A 19362-nucleotide genomic window follows, 5' to 3' on the forward strand; every position below is an offset into this window, starting at 1 on the left:
GACCAAGGTTTGTTTTCTTGATAAATTTCGGTTTCAATTAATTTTGTTTCCTAGTTTAGTTTCTTCTATAGTTTAGATCATCACAAATCAAAACACCCCAATTATATAACGTATAACATAAAAATCTGAACTATATCTTCCTTATGGGATCGACCATTTGCTTATTTTATACTATCTTGTGTGTTATATTTTAAGTTAGGGTAATTAATTTGTACAACAACGACATTACAACATCAATTCAGTTATTTTATATAAAAAAATGAAATCCAATCTACCGATTTCAGTTTTGTTCAATTTGGTTCGGTTTGATTATTTTATATTAAAAACCAAAAACTATATTATTTTTTAAGTGTTTTGGACTTTCTAATGGGTTTTAGTTTTGGTTTGGTTCAGTTTTTCAGTTCAGTTAAATTTTTCAATTTGGTTTGGTTTATTTTTAATTAAACTGATTCGGTTAAATTGAGATTTTTTTGTTTTAGGTTTATAAAATTAAAACCGAATCGAACCAAATAGGTTTTTTTTCATGGTTCAGTTTTTTCTGTTATTTTTTTCCGGTTTAATCGGTTTGTCGATTTTTTTGCTCACACCTATTTTATATTGTATTGTGTACTACTTTGAAAATAAAAGGCATAGGATTTTATTTACAAGGAAACTTGAAAATCTTATAAATGATAAAATATTAATTTTTTCTTTAAATAATATCACATATATTATTTCATGACTATTTTAAAAATTTATTCAATCAAGTCCCTACTTGATTTTTCCAGGTTTAGAATTGTAACTCCCTATGTAAATTACAATCTAGTTCTCAATTTCAAAAACTATTTTACAATCAAGTCTCACTTTATTAATCATTTTATTTTAATTTTTGACCAATAATTTTTATGTGTGTGACCCATTAGGTTTTCTTTTGGACTTTCTAATGGGTTTTAGTTTTGGTTTAGTTCAGTTTTTTAGTTCGGTTAAGTTTTTCAATTTGGTTTAGTTTATTGTTAACTAAACTGATTCGGTTAAATTGAGGTCTTTTGGTTTTAGGCTTATGAAACTAAAACCGAAACAAACCAAATATTTTTAAAAAATATTCTAATTAGTTTAATAGGTTTTTTTTTCATGGTTTAGTTTTTTCATTATTTTTTTCCGGTTTGTCGATTTTTTTACTCACCCCTATTTTATATTGTATTGTGTACTACTTTAGAGGCATAGGATTTTATTTACAAGGAAACTTGAAAATCCTATAAATGATAAAATATTAATTTTTTTCTTTAAATAATATCACATATATTATTTCAGGACTATTTTAGAAATTTATTCAATCAAGTCCCTACGTGATTTTTCCAGATTTAGAATTATAACTCCCTATGTAAATTACAATCTAGTTCTCAATTTCAAATACTATTTTGCAATCATTTTAAATATCATTCCACCTTATGCAAGGATTTAAATAAATAATAGTATTTAAGAACATATGAATTACTTTCCTAATTCTCCTAGGATGATGAATCCTAATATATGTCCATTTTTAATCCTTGATAAGGACAACATATAGCATGATAAACGCATAACACTCCCTTTATAAGATAACTTAGTAATTTAAAATCTAAAAATTACTTACACAACCATAATGTAAGCTTTTCTATAGACACAAATGATCTCTCCAAATAAAATTCTTATATGGGTCAATTCACTATACATGTCATCACACAAGCACTTATATATTATTTCTATCTATCTCTCATAACTTAGTTTATGAGAATAGCTCTTTTTTTCATAAATAAAAGAGCATAATATGTAGTAGTGTTGATATCTTTAATTAATATCTAATTTTAATAGAGTATTGATTAGGAATATTTATGAACAATGTTTTGATACAATAAGAATCTTATAATTATAAAAACTTTATAATTTCTTTTACAAAGTATTTTTGTTCCAAAAACTTTATCTTTATTCTAGATTAATTGATCAAATATTTTCTAAATATTAAAGATAAATAAGTTTTTATTAAAATTAAATATATTTACATAAACAAAGTTAATGTCATATGTAACAAACCATTTAGCTACAAGGCATATACACTAACAATCTTCCACTTATATTAATGTTAATCACTCATGTATTAAATACAATATCATTTGTCGCACATGTGTAAAAGGCAAGTGGAGGCTAAAGGAGTTACCACTTAATTGTTTGGTTCAAGGTTGCTAAGAAACTTAGGTGTGCTGGCTTTATTAGAGATTTGAGGGTATAGAACTGGTTATGGGTAGGAAATGTATTAGCATTCCTAGCAAACTTTAAGTAATTTTTTTCATTCAACTTGTGAATGGTAAGTTGAAAGGAAGAATGTGATGTTGAAAAATATGTACCACTGTTTATTATAGTAGCTGCAGACTGCACATTTTTTGTAGTCGCATGTGAGGAAGATGAAAGCTTGCTTGCCCCTGTCATGACAGTTTTTGCCATTAAAGCTTAAAAGCTTAAATGATAAAGAGTCAAGGCTCTGATATCATTAAAAAAATTTAGAATAATAAGAGTTTCTCTATCTTTTTTTTTCATTTTAATAATAGAAGTTACATGAGGTATTTGTATCCAAAGTAGTGCTGGTAGAAATCTATCATAATCTACCAGATTATATAAAAATAGGAAATGCCAAAAAAAATAGGAACCACTAATATACTCCCCTAATAAACTTATTCAAATCTAAATCTAAATTTGAAACAAAACTAATTATTCTTATCTTCAACAATTTCCATATAATGTCAATAGGTTTATAGGCATGAATTCATTTAAAGTTGTTCATGGTTACAAACTTGGAAAGCTTATGAATCTTCATGTGTCTCTTTGAGCTACGACATCCAAGCTAGTCAAGTCTTTTGCACATCAAGCTTTACATATTGAGATCATAAAATGAATTAAAGGCAATACAAACTTCAAGCCTACTCATATAAATATTACAATATATTTAATATTGAAAATTATATCATGATATAAATTAGACCTAACAATATTCTCTTGGAACTAATAAAAAAATTGCATAATATTAGACCATTCAAAGTGGTACGAAAGGTGGAATCAAATGTTTAGGTCAACCTCCAATATAATTTTGATACTTGCTCTATTTTTAATATAAAAGATTTGGTTGTATATAAAAGATTAACTAATCCTAGATGATCTGTTTGAGACCCCTATCCCATTATCATTTTCATCAACATTAAAGGGATATATAAATATTATTTTGGATAAAGAAGTTTTTACTAAAGATTGTGAAATTCAGTAATATAATTCATTGTCAAGGCAACATGATTTGTATTGTACTTTAATTATTAAAGATACATTCCAACAAATTAATTATGATCCATACTAGTATCATCCAAGTTGCTACATTGGGCAATGTCAAGTTTTTTAAATCTCGAAAGAGATGGTGTAAACACTAAACCCAAGCCACAAATCACGTGTGCATAGTTAGAGATGTCATAAAATAGGCCACCTCATCACTTTTTGATTAGAAGATTAGCTACATCCAAGTCTATTTTATTGGGCTTTTATTTCATTTATCATTACACTTAGATCCATTTATTTCGTGAAGCCGTTTGTTTCATGAAAAACAGATTCATAAAAACCACTTTTCAATTTTTTTTATATTTTTTTATCATTAAAAAAATTGATTAATTGTTTTCTCCATTTATTCTCTTTTAACTTTTTCATGTAAGTTTTTGTTTATATTGAAAAATGTTTTTCAACGTATTTGATATAGTCAAAACATAAAAAATTATCCACTTTTCATGGAAACTATATTTTAGAGAGGAAAAAATTATTTCCCAACAAACAAACAATTTTAATTTGATCCTAATTTAGATTTATCTTATTTTAATGGATCCTTGGCCCAATTGTTGCTGGTAGTGTTTTGGATAGGATTTGCTATTTAGATATATTGTTTCTAGTGGACATACAACTTTTATGATTGATTAAAGAAATTGCAAATATACCTTCTCTTCTCCTTTCTCTACTTCTCCTTTTCAATTCACAATTGTCCTGCATCAGTGTAAGAATATCCCTTGGAAGTTGCATGATTGGAGTGTTGTCCTTGTACGACCGCGATGGCTTCCTGCATAAAAAGATGGTAAGACCAACTGAATGGATCTCTACCATTTATCTGTGGAAACTAAGACTAAATAAGCTTGAAGCAACTCTAGTTAGGCATAAAACAAAAGAAAGAGAAGGGCCGTGGTCATTTAAAATAGACAACTTTGGAGAAATGGTGTACAGCTGAAGCCACACATTGAGACGGGCATTGATGGTGAAGAAATGAAATGCTAGTAACACTTGAGTAACTAATTTGAGTTTCAGTTAAGCTTTGTGTGTCTGGGTATACATGAGCAAGGACAAATATTGTAGCAAACGACATCTTCATAAAGCCTAAACTTGTTTGAAAAGTCCTCTATCATCTTAAACCTGTACGTTTATCCATGCATCAATGAAGACTAATACTATAGACCTGAATTCTGAGAGGCATTTTTCCATTTAGAACTTCCAGTTCGGATTTTCTTGCACAGTAACAAATGCTGAGATGAGAAACAAACATCATGACGACATCCCTTAACAGTAATTTATTCAACTATCAGTTACTCGATCTGGCTTTAAAAGACAGCCATTCATTTCCTAAATCTGTTGATTAGTTAAGCAAAAAAGCACACAGGAATGGATAATAGGTTTACCTTGGTCATGTAAACTGGAGGGTGAATTCGTTGGGCTGTGAAAGATGGCACCCTAGCCTTGCATTCCAGGTACGAATACAACTGCAAAGAAAATTCTAGCCAGACCACCAATCGTTGCAGGATTCCAGGCAAATGGTCATCCATTCTAAAATTACTAATTAGGATCATTTCTTGGTGCAACGGTAAAAGCATTGACCTGCTGGGTTTCAGCACAATTTTATATCTCTGTAAACAGATAAAATCTGCAAAAAAAGAATTCTAATGAAAGAACAAAAGCAAAGATGGGGCAAGGAAAATTCTTACCGTGAGCTGCTCTTATATATCAATTACATTCAACAGGAACCTGTTTATGAATCAAAAGCCAAATATATCAAAAAGATGACAAAAAATTTATCGTAATTGGACCTTTTCTTCGCGAGTCTTCTCAGGGACTACCCCTCAAAGAAGTTACTGCATCTAATAAAGTTAGTTTTATCATAACTTTGACTGTAACGATATCTGTAAGAATCAGAAACAAAGGACAGGAAAAGATAAATGTGAGAGTCTGCAAGATATAAATCACTGAACAAAAAACTGATTTTATTAGAAATATAAAATGTATGTACAGGAGGCATTGTTCTCTGATTTGTAAGAGCTACAGCCAAAATACAGTGTTTTGCTAACATGTAAATGCTAGGACAAACTAACTCGTACCTTGAACAAAAGTTCTTTACAGTTGGAAGTTACCAACTTAATACAGGAACAAAATCGAAAGGATCCCAAAGGTTCACTTGAAAATCTTGTTAAGTATACAAAAGAATCTATATAACCTAACTGTGGACCAGTGGCTGAATGACCATCCATATAACTGGTCATCTTTAGACAACAGTGATTATGTTTTTGTTTGTCAATAGTATAATGAACAAGACTATACAGAGAAAGATTTCAAACCATCATATTTAGATCTGCAAGGTCATCCATTGGAATTTCAAGGCCCATGAAGTCAATGTCACCATGCTCTTGTAATCCATCATCATCAATGTTCAGCCATGAACCCAGATCCTGTCCTTGGTTGTCATCTATTCCTGGAAGCTGCAGGTTGGACAAATCAATAGCATCATCCAACACATCCAAAACAAACCCACCATTTTCCTTTGCTTTGCTATTAGTATTGTTTTCACTTGACTTTGCCTCAGAAGGCAAAGTTGTTTTTGGTTGCTCTGATATCTTGCCAGCAAGGCCATTCACAGAAACAGATAGTTGAGTTGTTTTCTGCTTGGGCTTCGTTTTAGTTTTTCGTTCCCCCTTTGCATTAGAAAATGTTGGTCGACCAATTTTACTAGTTCCATTTCTAGATAAAATCTCTCTGATGTGCCCCTTTCCTTCCCTGTCTCTCTCACTCCTCTTCCCTTTTGTAATGCTCAATAGAGAACCTCCTATTACAGATGGAGCACTTGATGGACTACCAACAGTACAACCAACATCATCAAGCAACAACTCCCTCTTCTTCACCCTGTTTGACCACGTATCTTCCTTACCAGTAATTTGTTCGGATAAACGATTAAAAGGTGGAAGCAGATCAGAAGGATTTGAAATGTAGCTATCCTCATTCCCCAGAAGTAAAGTTTGAGGACTTGGCTGTGAACCCATGGAAGCTGCAGAAAAGACAACATTAACAATCCAAATTTGTGCCATGTAACTGGAAAACACGAATACAAAAGGTAAAACAACACATTACAGACCATGAGAACCCAGAAAAATGAGATTTAAAAGTTAAAACACGCATCCAGACATGTATGAATTCCAAAAGCAAATTCTGAAGCAAAAACAATGACCTGAAACTCTAGCTTCCAAAGAGCGGGTTGAGGTATTGCCATACAACTTTGCAGATTCATCATTGGTAGGAGTATCTACTGATTGTGCCCCACTTAGGTGGGCAGTCCCAGACAGGAACATATCCCTAAACAAGGGCTCACTGAAGCAGCTGTTTCCTGTAACTTCAAATTTATGACATCGTTCTAATGTCCATTTAACAAATGCTAAGGCAGCTTGCTTGGCCATTTTGTTACTGGAAACCTTCCCACCACCAGCGTTACGACCCCAACAAGTCTATCAATTAATGCTGTGTTAGCTAACCTGTTAAGGAAGTTTTAAAATAAAAACAACCTAGGAAGTTTTTAAATAATAACAACCTGCCGACCACCACATGATAAAAAGAAAATGAAACAAGCACCAAAAATGAAAAAAATCAGTTACATGGAACAGTGGGTTTGCTGTTACCTAAGGAACTACACAAAACCCATTAAGAAAAGCCTCAAAGTAACAAAGCAGATGGATTCCAGGATGAAAATTGCATGCACACACAAGGATGCAACTCACCCCTCAGTGAAGCACATAAGAGAAGGGGGTTGAGGGGAGCTGAAGTAGCTAACTAGCAAACCAGAAATGTATTTGTTTTCAACCAAGAATTTTATAATTAAAATCATGTCCTGGAAACTACATAATTCAGTTGTTTTCTTCTGGCCAAGTACCCTGATGACACCAGTAGTGACATTCACACCTTTAGACTTCAAAACAATGTTGACATGCTGCATTTCTCCTAATTCTATCCTCCAGCTTGGATCAAGAGAAAATATGGCAGAAGGCCATTCATTAAATGCTTTGAGCACACCCACATTGTCTCTCTATTAAACAACCTTCCACTGGATTTTCATCAAATCTTCCTGGAACAGGCATACCAAATTGAGACAATTTGAACAGAAATTTCTCTAATTCTATCCTCCTACTTGGATCATGAGACAATTTAGCAGAAAGAATTCATTTGATGCTTCGAGAAACCCCACACCGTCTCTCTACCAAACAACCATTCACTGGATTTCATCATTTTTTTCTGGTACGGGCATGTTGAGTCGGGTAACTAGACACTAACAGTAAGATTACACTTATTTACACAGTGACAGTATGAGGATGAACAAGTGTGAAACCACACCGATTATGATTATGATATAAACAAAAAAAAAAAAAAAGTTGCTGAAGAAGTAGCATGCCTAGATTATGCTGGTTGCATATATGATTCTAGAAACCTTTTTGACGATTCACAAGGATTTCGCCTTGGGCAAAACAAGGTTTCAAGACAACTACTAAATAAACCTTCTGTAACAATTTGTTTTCTTTTCTTAGGCAGCCTTTGCAGGTTTTTCAACTAACATGCAGTGTTCTCCCTCTTGCCCGGGTTGCCTTTTCAGATTCAGTCTAATGGATTATTGTTTCTTCACAAAATATATATATATATATATATATATATATATATATATATATATTCAATTCTTCCCCACACTACATGGATGCGGATGGCGATCAAAGGGATCAACCCATGTTTATATGGGAAATAAAGACCTTTGGCTTAAAACAGAGAGCCAATGTCATGCACATAGGGGAAAAAAGGTAAATTTTCAGCGAAGGATCAAGACCACAGATCTATGGACATTGTTATTTATGAGTAGAAATCACTCATTGTACTCTTTACTAATAACTTTATAAGTTAATCAACTAAATCATTACACTTTGGGTGTGAAGGTTGCTACAGGTCCTACAAGTGGGACAATTAATTGCAACAAATTTCCAAAGAAGGTACCCAAAAATCATATATAAATAATGCAATATAAGACAAACAGGATCACCAGAAAATACTTGTATGCCTCATTTCCTCTATCTATTACTTCTATGAATCTATAATAACTCATTCTAACCCATGTAAGCCATAGCTTATTATGCAGTGCAGCTCTGCAAAACGTTCCATTCATAGTTTTAAAAGGTCAGTTCAGATATATTTGGCATCATTGCCCTTTCTTTGCTTGCAGTCATTATACTGATATATTCATACCAAGAACTTGAAAATACACGTGAAAGCATGAAGTATAGGAAAGAAAAATAAACAGTAAGAAAATTACCATGTGCTTTTCATAAGCCATTGCAACGAGTTTGTCATGAGCACGTTGTTCAAATTCCCTATACAATCATGCAGTATCATGAGTACATAGTGAGAGTTTAAGTGAAAAGACATGCAAATGGATCTGTCTCAAGAATGAATTCTTTACTTTTCTTGGAGTTCTTTAATTTCTGAGGCATGTTTCAACAGTTTGTCTAACAAACCTTTCTTCTTTGAACCCTATCATAATAACAGACAAAACCATGAGATGACCTTGTTAAAAGAATGAACTCATCACAGAATGGAAAGCTCAACAGTAAATATCAATGCAAACAAAAGATTCATATTTCAACTTCCTACTTGAAAAGAAGAGTAAACAAATTTAACAGTACAGAACATTGAACAACAGTCATCCAAAATCAGAAAGGAAGGAAACAGTAGAAATAAAAGAGAAACATAATCTTGCTTCATTTAATATTAGAGATGTACCCAAAGATATATACAGCGAGTGAGAGAGAGAGAGAGGAAAATTGATTGAAGTCATTTGCTATGAAGGGTTTTTATAGTATAATCAGAAGTACCTGCCCATGGTGATTCTCCTCTAATTTGCTGATATACCCACAGATTCCTTGATCATCCATCTGCATGTCAGGCTGAATTAAGAGGATTATGTAATAAATGGTATACATTAACAGATCTTAGCGCTGTTGCAATAACATTACATAAGACATTCAAAGGCAGCCCCAGGAGCCATACTGCCGAATCCTGCCATGCTCCTGCCTCCCCACAACTGAGAGAAGGGGAACTTCAAAAGGGGGAAAGAAGGAAGAAGAAGAGGGAAAGGAAAGAAGCTCCAAGAAAGCAACACTTCAGATTAACCCTGACTTAATAATCAAACATTTGAAGCCATTTTCTGCTAAAATTAGAACCAACACATTACCCAGCCTCATGGTCCCAACACAGATCAAATGCAGGAAAAAAAATGATGAAACAGCGAAGGATAACCTAAATGTGAAAGCAAACTTACCAATGGTTCTGGAAAAATTCCCAGACTATGAACCTCCAGACTAAGTTTTTCTTCTATCTTCATATTATCATATTGAAATTTGGAACAGGCCATCTCAGGTACCATTGCATGATCTGAAAGTACACCATTTACAGTATGTCTGAAGTTTGAATCGATACTCATGTTAGGGATGCCAGATATATCAATATCTGTCTCAACATGGTCAGGCTTCCCAGTCACCTTGTAGCCATTAAATGCAGCATGTCCAGAAGAATGAAAATTATCTAGGTGATTCACACAATTTGATCCCAATTCCTCATCCAGCTCAAAACCAACTCCATGTGCATCAAATTCCAGGTCTCCATTTCCATGGGTACAATCTTCCTCTGAAATTATGGCCGCCAAGAGTATATGAGAAAGGGGAATTTCTCTCTCTTCATGCACTAACTGATCTGGAAGATGTTCTGAAGTCCTAGTTTCAGCAGCATGCCCAACTTCCCTCTCATGATCAAATAACCCATACCCATTAGGGACAGTACTGCAGTTGTTTGGATCAGAATGGACTTGTGTTGCTGATAGTGCAGCATATACAATACTTCCCTGGAAAATGAATCGTAGGGTTAAGGAAATTAATATAAGTCACAGTTTTGACAAGATTTTATTTGACAAAAACGATGCCATCACAGCTTTTAGAATTAGAGATTTTGAAAGGTATGAGATGAGTGCTTGTGACATTGTATATAGAGCACCTCCATAGAGATATTACAGATAAGTGGAACCTTAAATTTAAGTTATTGGCTAGTAGGATCCCCGGCCAGCACTGCAACTATTTGTTAATTAAAACAAGAAGTAAAGAAAAAATCAACTACATTGACAAGCTTTTGCATAAAGAGAAAAAAAATATAGCTTTGGATGTGCAGCAACAATAACATGTCAGAAATGACATAGATTCGGTGAATATAAAAGAAAAGGAATACTTGTTTTTCATGAAAGAAATATACTATAATTCATGATGTAGAAAAGGATTTCAAATACATGTGTTTGTGTTGTGTGGAAAAATACATTAGATTCTAGCAAATTTCACACTGATTGAAAGCATCAATACACTACCTACACAACACTGATTCCATACTCAAAATCAAGAAACCCAAAATCTGAGTTCATTGCCATATTTAATATATACCAGTCTTCCAAATCATTGGCTAGAAGATACAGGCAAATCTATTTACTGCCAATCTTAACCAAGATGGAGACCTTCACAAAAGAATACAGAAGTGTACTAAGGAAAGATTTACTTCTAGGTCTCAATCACGACAAAGGAGAACTTCATGAAGGAATATAGAAGTGTACCAAAGAGAGATTCAAGTGTCAAGACTCCATACATGGTCTCCTGTAGGTGGGAGGTATTTGTGAATGGTTGATAGTTCAAATTCAAAGGTATATGCCATTTGTCGTTAGGTTGAAACAGGAGCTTATATCAATATGCATAATTTTATTATGGGGGTTATCATCTCCCCTAATGAAAAACTCTTTCTTTTCTACCTACATGCTGTTGGCGACAAACTTATTGAATGAATGTTGCTGATAGCAAGAATATAATTCCACATAGCAGGGCAACCTTAAAATGATAACAAAATAGAAGGAGAAGCAATAAAAGTACTCAATCTTAGCAACAATAGTTTGAACTTTTTTGCAACATGACCAGTGTGTTGACTGTCATAGGAAGTTCAACATATGGCCATGCGTAATACAGCTAAATTATTTAGCACACAAACAACGAAATTTTAATAAATATAGAAGTCTATTAAGAATGTCATTAATTAAGGGCTTGTAAATTCCCTACAACAATTTTGGGTATACAAGGAAGAGACTGTACTTAAAGGTCAGCCTTCCCTCTCTCTCACACACACATCCTTAAATTCAATGCAGGTCAAACAGGACTCATCCTTAGCTGTGTGCTTAAGCTTTCGCATTAATTAATCCATAATGACCATAGTTGCATATATAAAATGCTGCTAAAAGGAGGTAAAACAATTGTAATTCATCCAACATAAACTAAAACTAAAAACAAAGGGCTTTACCTGTTGTTTCAAGTGAGCAATGTCTACATCAGATGTAAAACCAAAGAATGGCTCCATTTGCCTCCAAAATGAACTGGAAAACATTTGGTCTGCAGTGACAATCAAATCAATTAACCAACAACGACAGAATTCAAGCAATTAATCAGAATAAAAATTTTCAGTGACAAGTACCAGGATTAATAACAGCACTTGCAGCAGCCAACAGCTCTTCATGCCCATCATCTGAACCAACTAAAAAATTAAGACCAAAAGTAAATAGACAGAAAAGAAAAGATGGAAAGAAAACATTTAGGGAATCAGAAATTCTCAGAGACTTCAGAGTAAACTACCAAGAAAATCTTCTGTTGCATTGACTGTTGTATGTTTTTGGCGTGTATAAGCCTTTCGATCAGAGAGTTTTCTTGTTGGGGGACGGCCTGTCTTGCTGCATAAAAATATTTCATGAAATTATGAGTTTCCAATCTGAGTGCAGCAATGCTAGACAAAATAAAGACATTTGAAGGATAACTACAAAAATTGATGGAGAATGTTTGACCTTTCATTTTTATCTAAACCAAGTCTGGCACTTCTAAGCTGCTTTGCTGTTCCAACATTGCCACGCTTCTCAACTGCTGTTGGCATAAGATACCTTGTTGAAGAAAAACCCCTCCCAATCCTCCCTTGCCTGCGAATGCCATCTCCAAGATCTTCACCTGAAACTGGCTTGTTCTTTCTTGATGGAAGGCCCAGAGGTGATATCTTTTGTACATTCTGTCCAGCTTTCTCATCCATCTCATCAGACTTTCTGCTCTTATCTTTAGATTTAACCTCTGTAGCCCCTGATTCTCCACTTTCTGATAACACAGCTGACAATAAGGTGTCAGCTTTTAATTTCAAGCGCCTGACAAATCCCGCCCCAATTTCATTACCTGAAACATCAGACACACTATCCAGAGTGGGACTCTCATCATTTTTAACAATGGGAACCAATTTTTTTCTTCTTGCAGTTCGAGAGATCTTCTGTGGCCTGTGACTGGCCCAGTGGGCAACAGGCGGAGATGAAGACTGAGCAGATACAGTGCGTTTGCGGTTGTTAGCTCCAACAGCAGGGGGCTTGTTTGTACAGTGAGAAAGCTCCCAATCATTGGGAGCAGTTGCTCTATGGAGAACTGGGGAAAACTTCGATGTAATGGATGAACCTGATCGGGGAGCCCGAATAGACAGATTCATTTTTGCACCGGAAATGGGACTAACAGAATTAAAATCATCCCTAACACTTTCCCTGAGCGTTGTAGAGGAACAAAGAAAAGTGAATCCATACACATTCTGATCAAACATATTAACAGAGCAAAAGAAGGGCTTGATAAAGCAAAAGAAAGTGCCCTGTAAATATTCAAGGAAAAAACAATTCAAAGAACAAGAAATCTTCTATTTATCCGAAGAGAAAACTCCAGAATGATATTGAAAGAAACAAAGCTAAATAAAAGTCCATAATACTAATATGCAATAGAATATGAATAACAACAAATGTATGTGAATGAATGTGTTAAGGATGCAATGCATGCTTATTAACAGCTCTGACATTCACCCTTTCCTTGTCTGAACCAAGAGGGTGTTCTCTCCTATCAATTTGAAGAGAACTGTTGTCCAGGTCAGTCCTAGGGGTTATTGATCGCACACTCAAGCCTGTCAATTGTGAGATACCATCTGTTTTTCCAACTCCAACGGCACTATTAGAAACTCCAGGCCTATAGTGAAATACAATTTAATCTTGCTTCACAAACTGAAGATTACCGAATGTCAAGCAATTACCAAAATATATAACCAAACATATCTTTCTCTAAAGTTCAATTAAGCAGATTAAAGAAAAAAAAGAGAAATCTAAGAATAATTTACCATAACTGCAGTTACTTTTAATTATTGTTTCAATGAAAGCCAGGACCATCACGTGAAGCCAAAACCCTGGAAAAAATCCTTTCACTGTTCCCAAAACTATTGATGGGTTTCAATCTAATCAAAGAGTTGCACGAACTTCACAGATCTTTACAGCTAATCAAGCACAGCATATGCTAACCAGATTATCGCTATAGCAATACTTAAAACAACAACTGAAACAAAAGGCAAATTGTATTATTGCGAAAACATCTTGACAAAATATGCAATTTTATCTCCTTCATAAATAGGCATTCAAGACTGTATCTGTGTCTTAGGCAGCAGGTGTAACCATATGTGCTTTGACTTCTATTGCTGTTAACTGAGTTGTTTTTCTTCCACTATTCCCTTGAAACTGGCCCAAATAAGAAAAATACAGCACAGGAAAAAATCACATATAGAAAAGATAATCACTGAATTCAAAAGAGATAGCTACATTATTTTTATCATATAGGTGTGCCATTTTTCTCCCTATTGTTTTCGCTTTTTTATTAATACAACTTTGGTATGTACGGAAATTGATAACTTTCCGAATTTCATCTCAAATTAACAAGCATTTGCTTATGATGAATTTCCAGCAAAAATATAAATGAAGTTGGCTCCCCCAAAAATTCTAGACTGTAGACTCACAACCATAAATGGAAAGAGGATGATAATAAAAAGGAAAGAAACAGAGCAGCGTAAAATAAATATGGTATTAAAATATCATGTCACAAACAATAGCAAACCGCATGATTGTTGTTACCAATCCTCCTATTGGAGCAAAATAGCCATAAGGCTTGAAAACAATAATTATGCAATAACAGATGGTAGAATCAGGAAATCTTGACACTCATGGCAAAATGATAACTTCACAAAATGGAAAAACATAGAGGTGTACATTCACAAGCACTATTGTAGTAATCACATGCAGGTATAGAATTATAGTTCAATTTCAGAATGCATACCTGAACACATGGGAATCAATGTTCAATCTTGAACAAGCATCAGTAACAGGTATTTGCGGCGCTCCCTGTTTTGGTTCCCGATAACCATCTGTGGGTTTAGTTGACAACACACTAGAAGAAACATCTGGCTTTATCCCAGAACGTTTCTTCTTCATTTTTTTCTTTTCCCAACCATCAACATCATTTGATAAAGTTTGATCACCTTGAACTGCACCATTATTTGCAAACCTTAGCACTTCCCTATCTTTGTCAACAGTAACAGATGACCTGACCAGAGAATTACCCTGCATATTCATCTTTATCAATCAGAGCTTGTAAGTACTCTTTCACTTAAAGAAACTACGACGCGAATGTCCATAACATTTGGAAAACCTGGCGGGCACCACTAACACTATGATTAGGCACTGGAAAACAAGGTGCCACAAAAAATAAGTCTTATAATTAATAGAGCTATAAATAATAGCTGGTAACTGAACCGCCTGGTACATCCCTTCCTCCTTCGAAGGGGATGATGAAGGGGTTCAAATCCAGTGAGATTCTGAATGAAAAGGAATATAAAAAAAAAAAAGGTAAATTAGCTAAAGACAGGAATCTTCCGTGTAATATTAAGGGAGATATCAATTTAGGGTCAAATATACTACTACTGGCCTACAAATGCAACCCAGAAAAGGAAATAATGCCTAAACAATAGCCAAAATCCACTTTACAGATTAATTAAAAAAATGATAATTGGTAATAAATGAAAATTATAAACCATCATATATAAGTTGAGCAAGAACAAGTAGTAGGAAAATATAAGTCACATACCCGCACATCCACCAAAGAAGTTCGTGCACGCTTGTTTGGAACAGCATTTTTGGTCTGTTCTGGCTTTTGCTGTTCAAGTTCAAAACCACTGGCGGCTGAATGATTTTGAATTCCCATTTTACACAAACCTGGAGCAAGGACTGACCGATCAATTGATACTGAAGCATTAGTTCGATCATTAGAATAACCTTCTGATCTAGACCTCTTCTTTGATGGTACGGATGGGAAAAACTTGTTGAATGCAGACAAGGCTTCATTAAAAATCTTCACACGTTCCCTATTATTTAATAAGACTCAATTAAACTAGTAAAAAGTATTGTGTAAGATACAAAATATTCAAAGAACTACCTGCCCTTGACTGAGCTCTCACGCAGACCAGTCTTGACTCGCTTGATTTGCTCAGGAGAGGGAGACGATACCACCTTGCCTTTCAAAGAACCAGTAGAGTCATCGGCTGAAATTCCAAGAGCAGCATTCACATGTCGTTTAAAGTCCCCTTGACGACTAGATTTGTGATCTGAGGCCACCACCTTTGGATCAAAACGCAAGCAATGTAAGAAGTTCACCACATCTCCCTGTACTACAACAGCACTGCTTCGGGTCATGTTCGGGAGAGAAGATAGGATTGGATTCCCCATGCTGTCACGAAAGCTACTCGATCTGTCCATCTGAGCAGCTAAGTGGGATCCACGCTGACCACTGGTGTATATTTGCCTATCTGGGCTATCAGAAGACAGATCAAACTTACTAGATGTTGCCATTGCATCAGATTCCTCACAAACTCTGTGTTATAAACCGAATAAATACAATAATGCATGACAAAGTAGGAGTATTGTAGCACATAAAGGCAAATTGGAGAGTTCAGACGATAGTAAAGGATGATGCACCTGCAAAGGACACAAATCAAAGGATAAGAACTGAAATTCAAGTTCATCTATAAAATGACTTTCAATAACAACTTGTACTAAAATTCCCAACATGACTAGAAATAGTTTAAAATTGCAGAAAATTAGGTGAACAAGACCAAGCTGAGATAATCAGGAGCATTGCACCATGCTGAGACTCATAATTCCACTACATTACAAGTTCCTCAATTTAGTAGATTTTTAATTTCTTCAAGGTTTACAGGCATATAGATGCCAGTATTATGAGATTGTTACTTCTTCAAGATCAAATCTTTAAAAGTTAACGCCATACATAAAAACCTTATTAACCAAAGTACAAATGATGAATGGTGTTATATAAGTGATTTACTTTCCATATACATGATTTATAAAATCACTGCATTAAATGTTATTAGTGCTTTTCAGTATAATTTTCTGTTTGTATGGTCTAACTCTTTTTTTTTTTAATTGCATAAAAATAATGATACAATTAGAAATTGGGATGATGGTAATTTGTCCGTATATAAGAGGGTGAGGTGAGTCTACAATTGATCCCTACATCCCTAATTATGTCAAACTTTTTCATCCAAACTGACAGATTTTGGACATGAGACTCGTGTATGAAATCTAAATAAAATGTGAATGAAAAAATTACCACGGCTCATATGATATGTATGAGCTCTTAACAGGACCACTAAAAGAAAATATTTCATTTTGATTAATTAAACTAAAAGAAATGGGAACAAAAACAGGGTTGCCTTCATCCTGAAAGTTGCAGCCTCTTACTGACAAATTATACTTTTTCTCTACCAGTTCACCATTAAGACACCATCAATACAAAGTGTAAATTCCTCTAATTAAACAAAGCATTTCCTTTAAAATTGAGGATAAAAAAAAATCGGAAGTAGCTATGACTTTATGAGACCAAAAGTAGAAGGGACATGAGAGACAGGTTTGTGTGGAGCAATAAACCAAAACTGTCCTTCCTATTGTATTTTGGATTCAGACTTGATAGGAAGAGCAATATTCAGTATAGAACTACAATAATTGCATCAAAGTAGAAGATGATTACTTCTAAATTACTTGACATATTAATAATAATAATAAAATAAAATAAAAACCTCAAACTCCTGGCATTAAATCAACAACACAGAAACGTAAACACTAACGTATTTGTGGAGATAGTGAAGATGAATTGTAACCATAAAGCATACCTCCAAATTCTGGATGCAGCGGAAGTATAATTGAACTAGTTGTGCTTTACAATAAGATATCATAATCTGCACAATTTTTAGGTCATGCCCAGTGAAAACTATGTTCACCTCATCAGATCTCCTCCTTGTCTTATATGATCACTAAACTCAACGGGATGAATTGAATTTTAATATAAATCCAGTTTAGCCGGATCTATTGACTGCCACCGATGAGCAAGAATCACGACAGAATATTATTCATCTGTCTCTCAACTTTGAGGCTGTCCCTGTTGCTTTCCTCACTCTTCAGCAAACGCTGCTGCTCGCTATATATTTATTTATATGTATGATACACTACGTAGCTAATTGGTGGGCATTTGCAAGGCTATGAATTATTATTATTTTATTATTATTATTATTATTATGACAGGCATGCACCTGAGAATCGACACCCATCTGCTTATACTGATGATGGATGGATGGATGGACTGCTCTCAAGTGGTAATACTCAGAGAGTAACAAAGATTGTAGATTTTGGGAAATTCCTTGTGTTTAATCAGGATATTTTGGATAATTGGGGAAATCAGAGTGGAAGTAGGAGGATTTAAGGGTTAGGGTTAGGAAATTTGAATTCGGTTGATTTTCTTAATTTCCTCTGTTTCTTTTCTTTCACAAATTATTTTAGCTCTATTTATCAAAATTTTAATGATTTTCTGTCATGTGAGAAGCACATGATTGTATTGGCTATGAGTGCGAAAGAGAAATCCTCATTTTTTATTTTTTATTTATCATCTATTACAAGTTATTTAGAAATTAAGGAGCTGGTCTTGAGTTACATAAATCCAAATTAATATAAAAATATTTAAAAAATATTTAAAATCTCAATATTTTATATAAAAAATAATTCATATAAATGTAATATATATATATAGAAAAGTTAATAAACAATTTATGTGAATAAAGACTATATATATTTAGTTATTTCACATCAAAGAAAATTAATATACATTTCATCCATATATAAATATATATAGTTTATCTTATATCTAAAAGTTAAAAAATATTTAATGCTAGTGTAAGTTATATATATGTAGTTATCTCACGTTCAAAAATTAAGTAATAATTTATGTTGGTTCTAACTTTTTAAAAAATATATAAGGTTAAGTAATCATAAATTAATTTTATATTTTTAAAATTTATTAAAAAATATAAAAAAAAAATTAAGTCTCATTTGGATTATGTTAGGTCACTTAAATTTCAAGTTGACCAAGCAGGTCATCTTAGTTTTACCTGCCCAATTCTAAGTCTAGGTTTTGCCTATTTGAAACCTAGATAAGACCTTAGGTTGTTTGGTTTTTAAGCCAACCTGTTGAGTTGAGTCGAATTTCATAATAATGAATTTAACTGTATATTACCATGGATAGAAAAAATCCCACTAAGTACAAGGAATTTTTTAACACTTAAAAAAATGTTTAGAAATTGAATGACTAGTTATTTATTTTAGCTAAACTAGCTTTGGTGGTCGTGCTTCATCGTAGGGCTAGATTATTTTTTTATATAAAAAATAATGTTTAGATCGAAGTTAAAAAATAATTAAAAAAAAACAGCATTTATGGACAAAATATCCTCATAATTCTGCCATATATAAGCATTCAACATTATTTTGCATATGCTTATTAATATATATAAAAAATTCATAAGAGCACTCTTTCTTGCATAAAAACTCTTGTGATTCTTTTTTTTCTCAAATAATTTTTGTAAAAAAATGGCCATTTTCTCCTTTTTTTTTAGCCAACTCATTATTTTTTTTTAACTCAGCCACATTTATCTTGTAAGTTAATTTCATTGACATATTCTAAAAAGTCATATTCCTGATTGGATGATATGAACCTCGAAAATATATTGATCTAGAAACTC

General features: G+C 33.5%; 1 protein-coding gene across 5 annotated transcripts; it reads right to left on the reverse strand.

The window, feature by feature from the left end:
* Nucleotides 1-5263: 5263 nt before the first annotated feature.
* Nucleotides 5264-18120, reverse strand: LOC105117573 (uncharacterized). Of its 5 annotated transcripts, none has more exons than XM_011015297.1 (15): nucleotides 17467-18120; nucleotides 15717-16255; nucleotides 15369-15645; nucleotides 14562-14845; nucleotides 13248-13430; nucleotides 12239-12964; nucleotides 12033-12127; nucleotides 11875-11925; nucleotides 11704-11792; nucleotides 9644-10222; nucleotides 9198-9269; nucleotides 8786-8856; nucleotides 8639-8696; nucleotides 6524-6797; nucleotides 5264-6343 (listed from the first exon to the last, which is right to left on the reverse strand). In XM_011015297.1, the coding sequence occupies exons 2-15, from the start codon at nucleotides 16127-16129 to the stop codon at nucleotides 5634-5636; spliced, it is 3882 nt and encodes a 1293-aa protein (XP_011013599.1). In that variant the 5' UTR covers nucleotides 16130-16255; nucleotides 17467-18120; the 3' UTR covers nucleotides 5264-5633. The 5 variants fall into 5 exon arrangements, with proteins under 5 accessions (XP_011013599.1, XP_011013600.1, XP_011013598.1 ...); XM_011015298.1 differs by having other exon boundaries at nucleotides 9198-9257; nucleotides 11875-11934; XM_011015296.1 differs by having other exon boundaries at nucleotides 11875-11934.
* Between the last annotated feature and the right edge of the window lie 1242 nt (nucleotides 18121-19362).

Source organism: Populus euphratica, unplaced genomic scaffold, assembly GCF_000495115.2.
Source record: "Populus euphratica unplaced genomic scaffold, PopEup_1.0 scaffold1367.1, whole genome shotgun sequence".
Lineage (NCBI taxonomy): Eukaryota > Viridiplantae > Streptophyta > Magnoliopsida > Malpighiales > Salicaceae > Populus > Populus euphratica.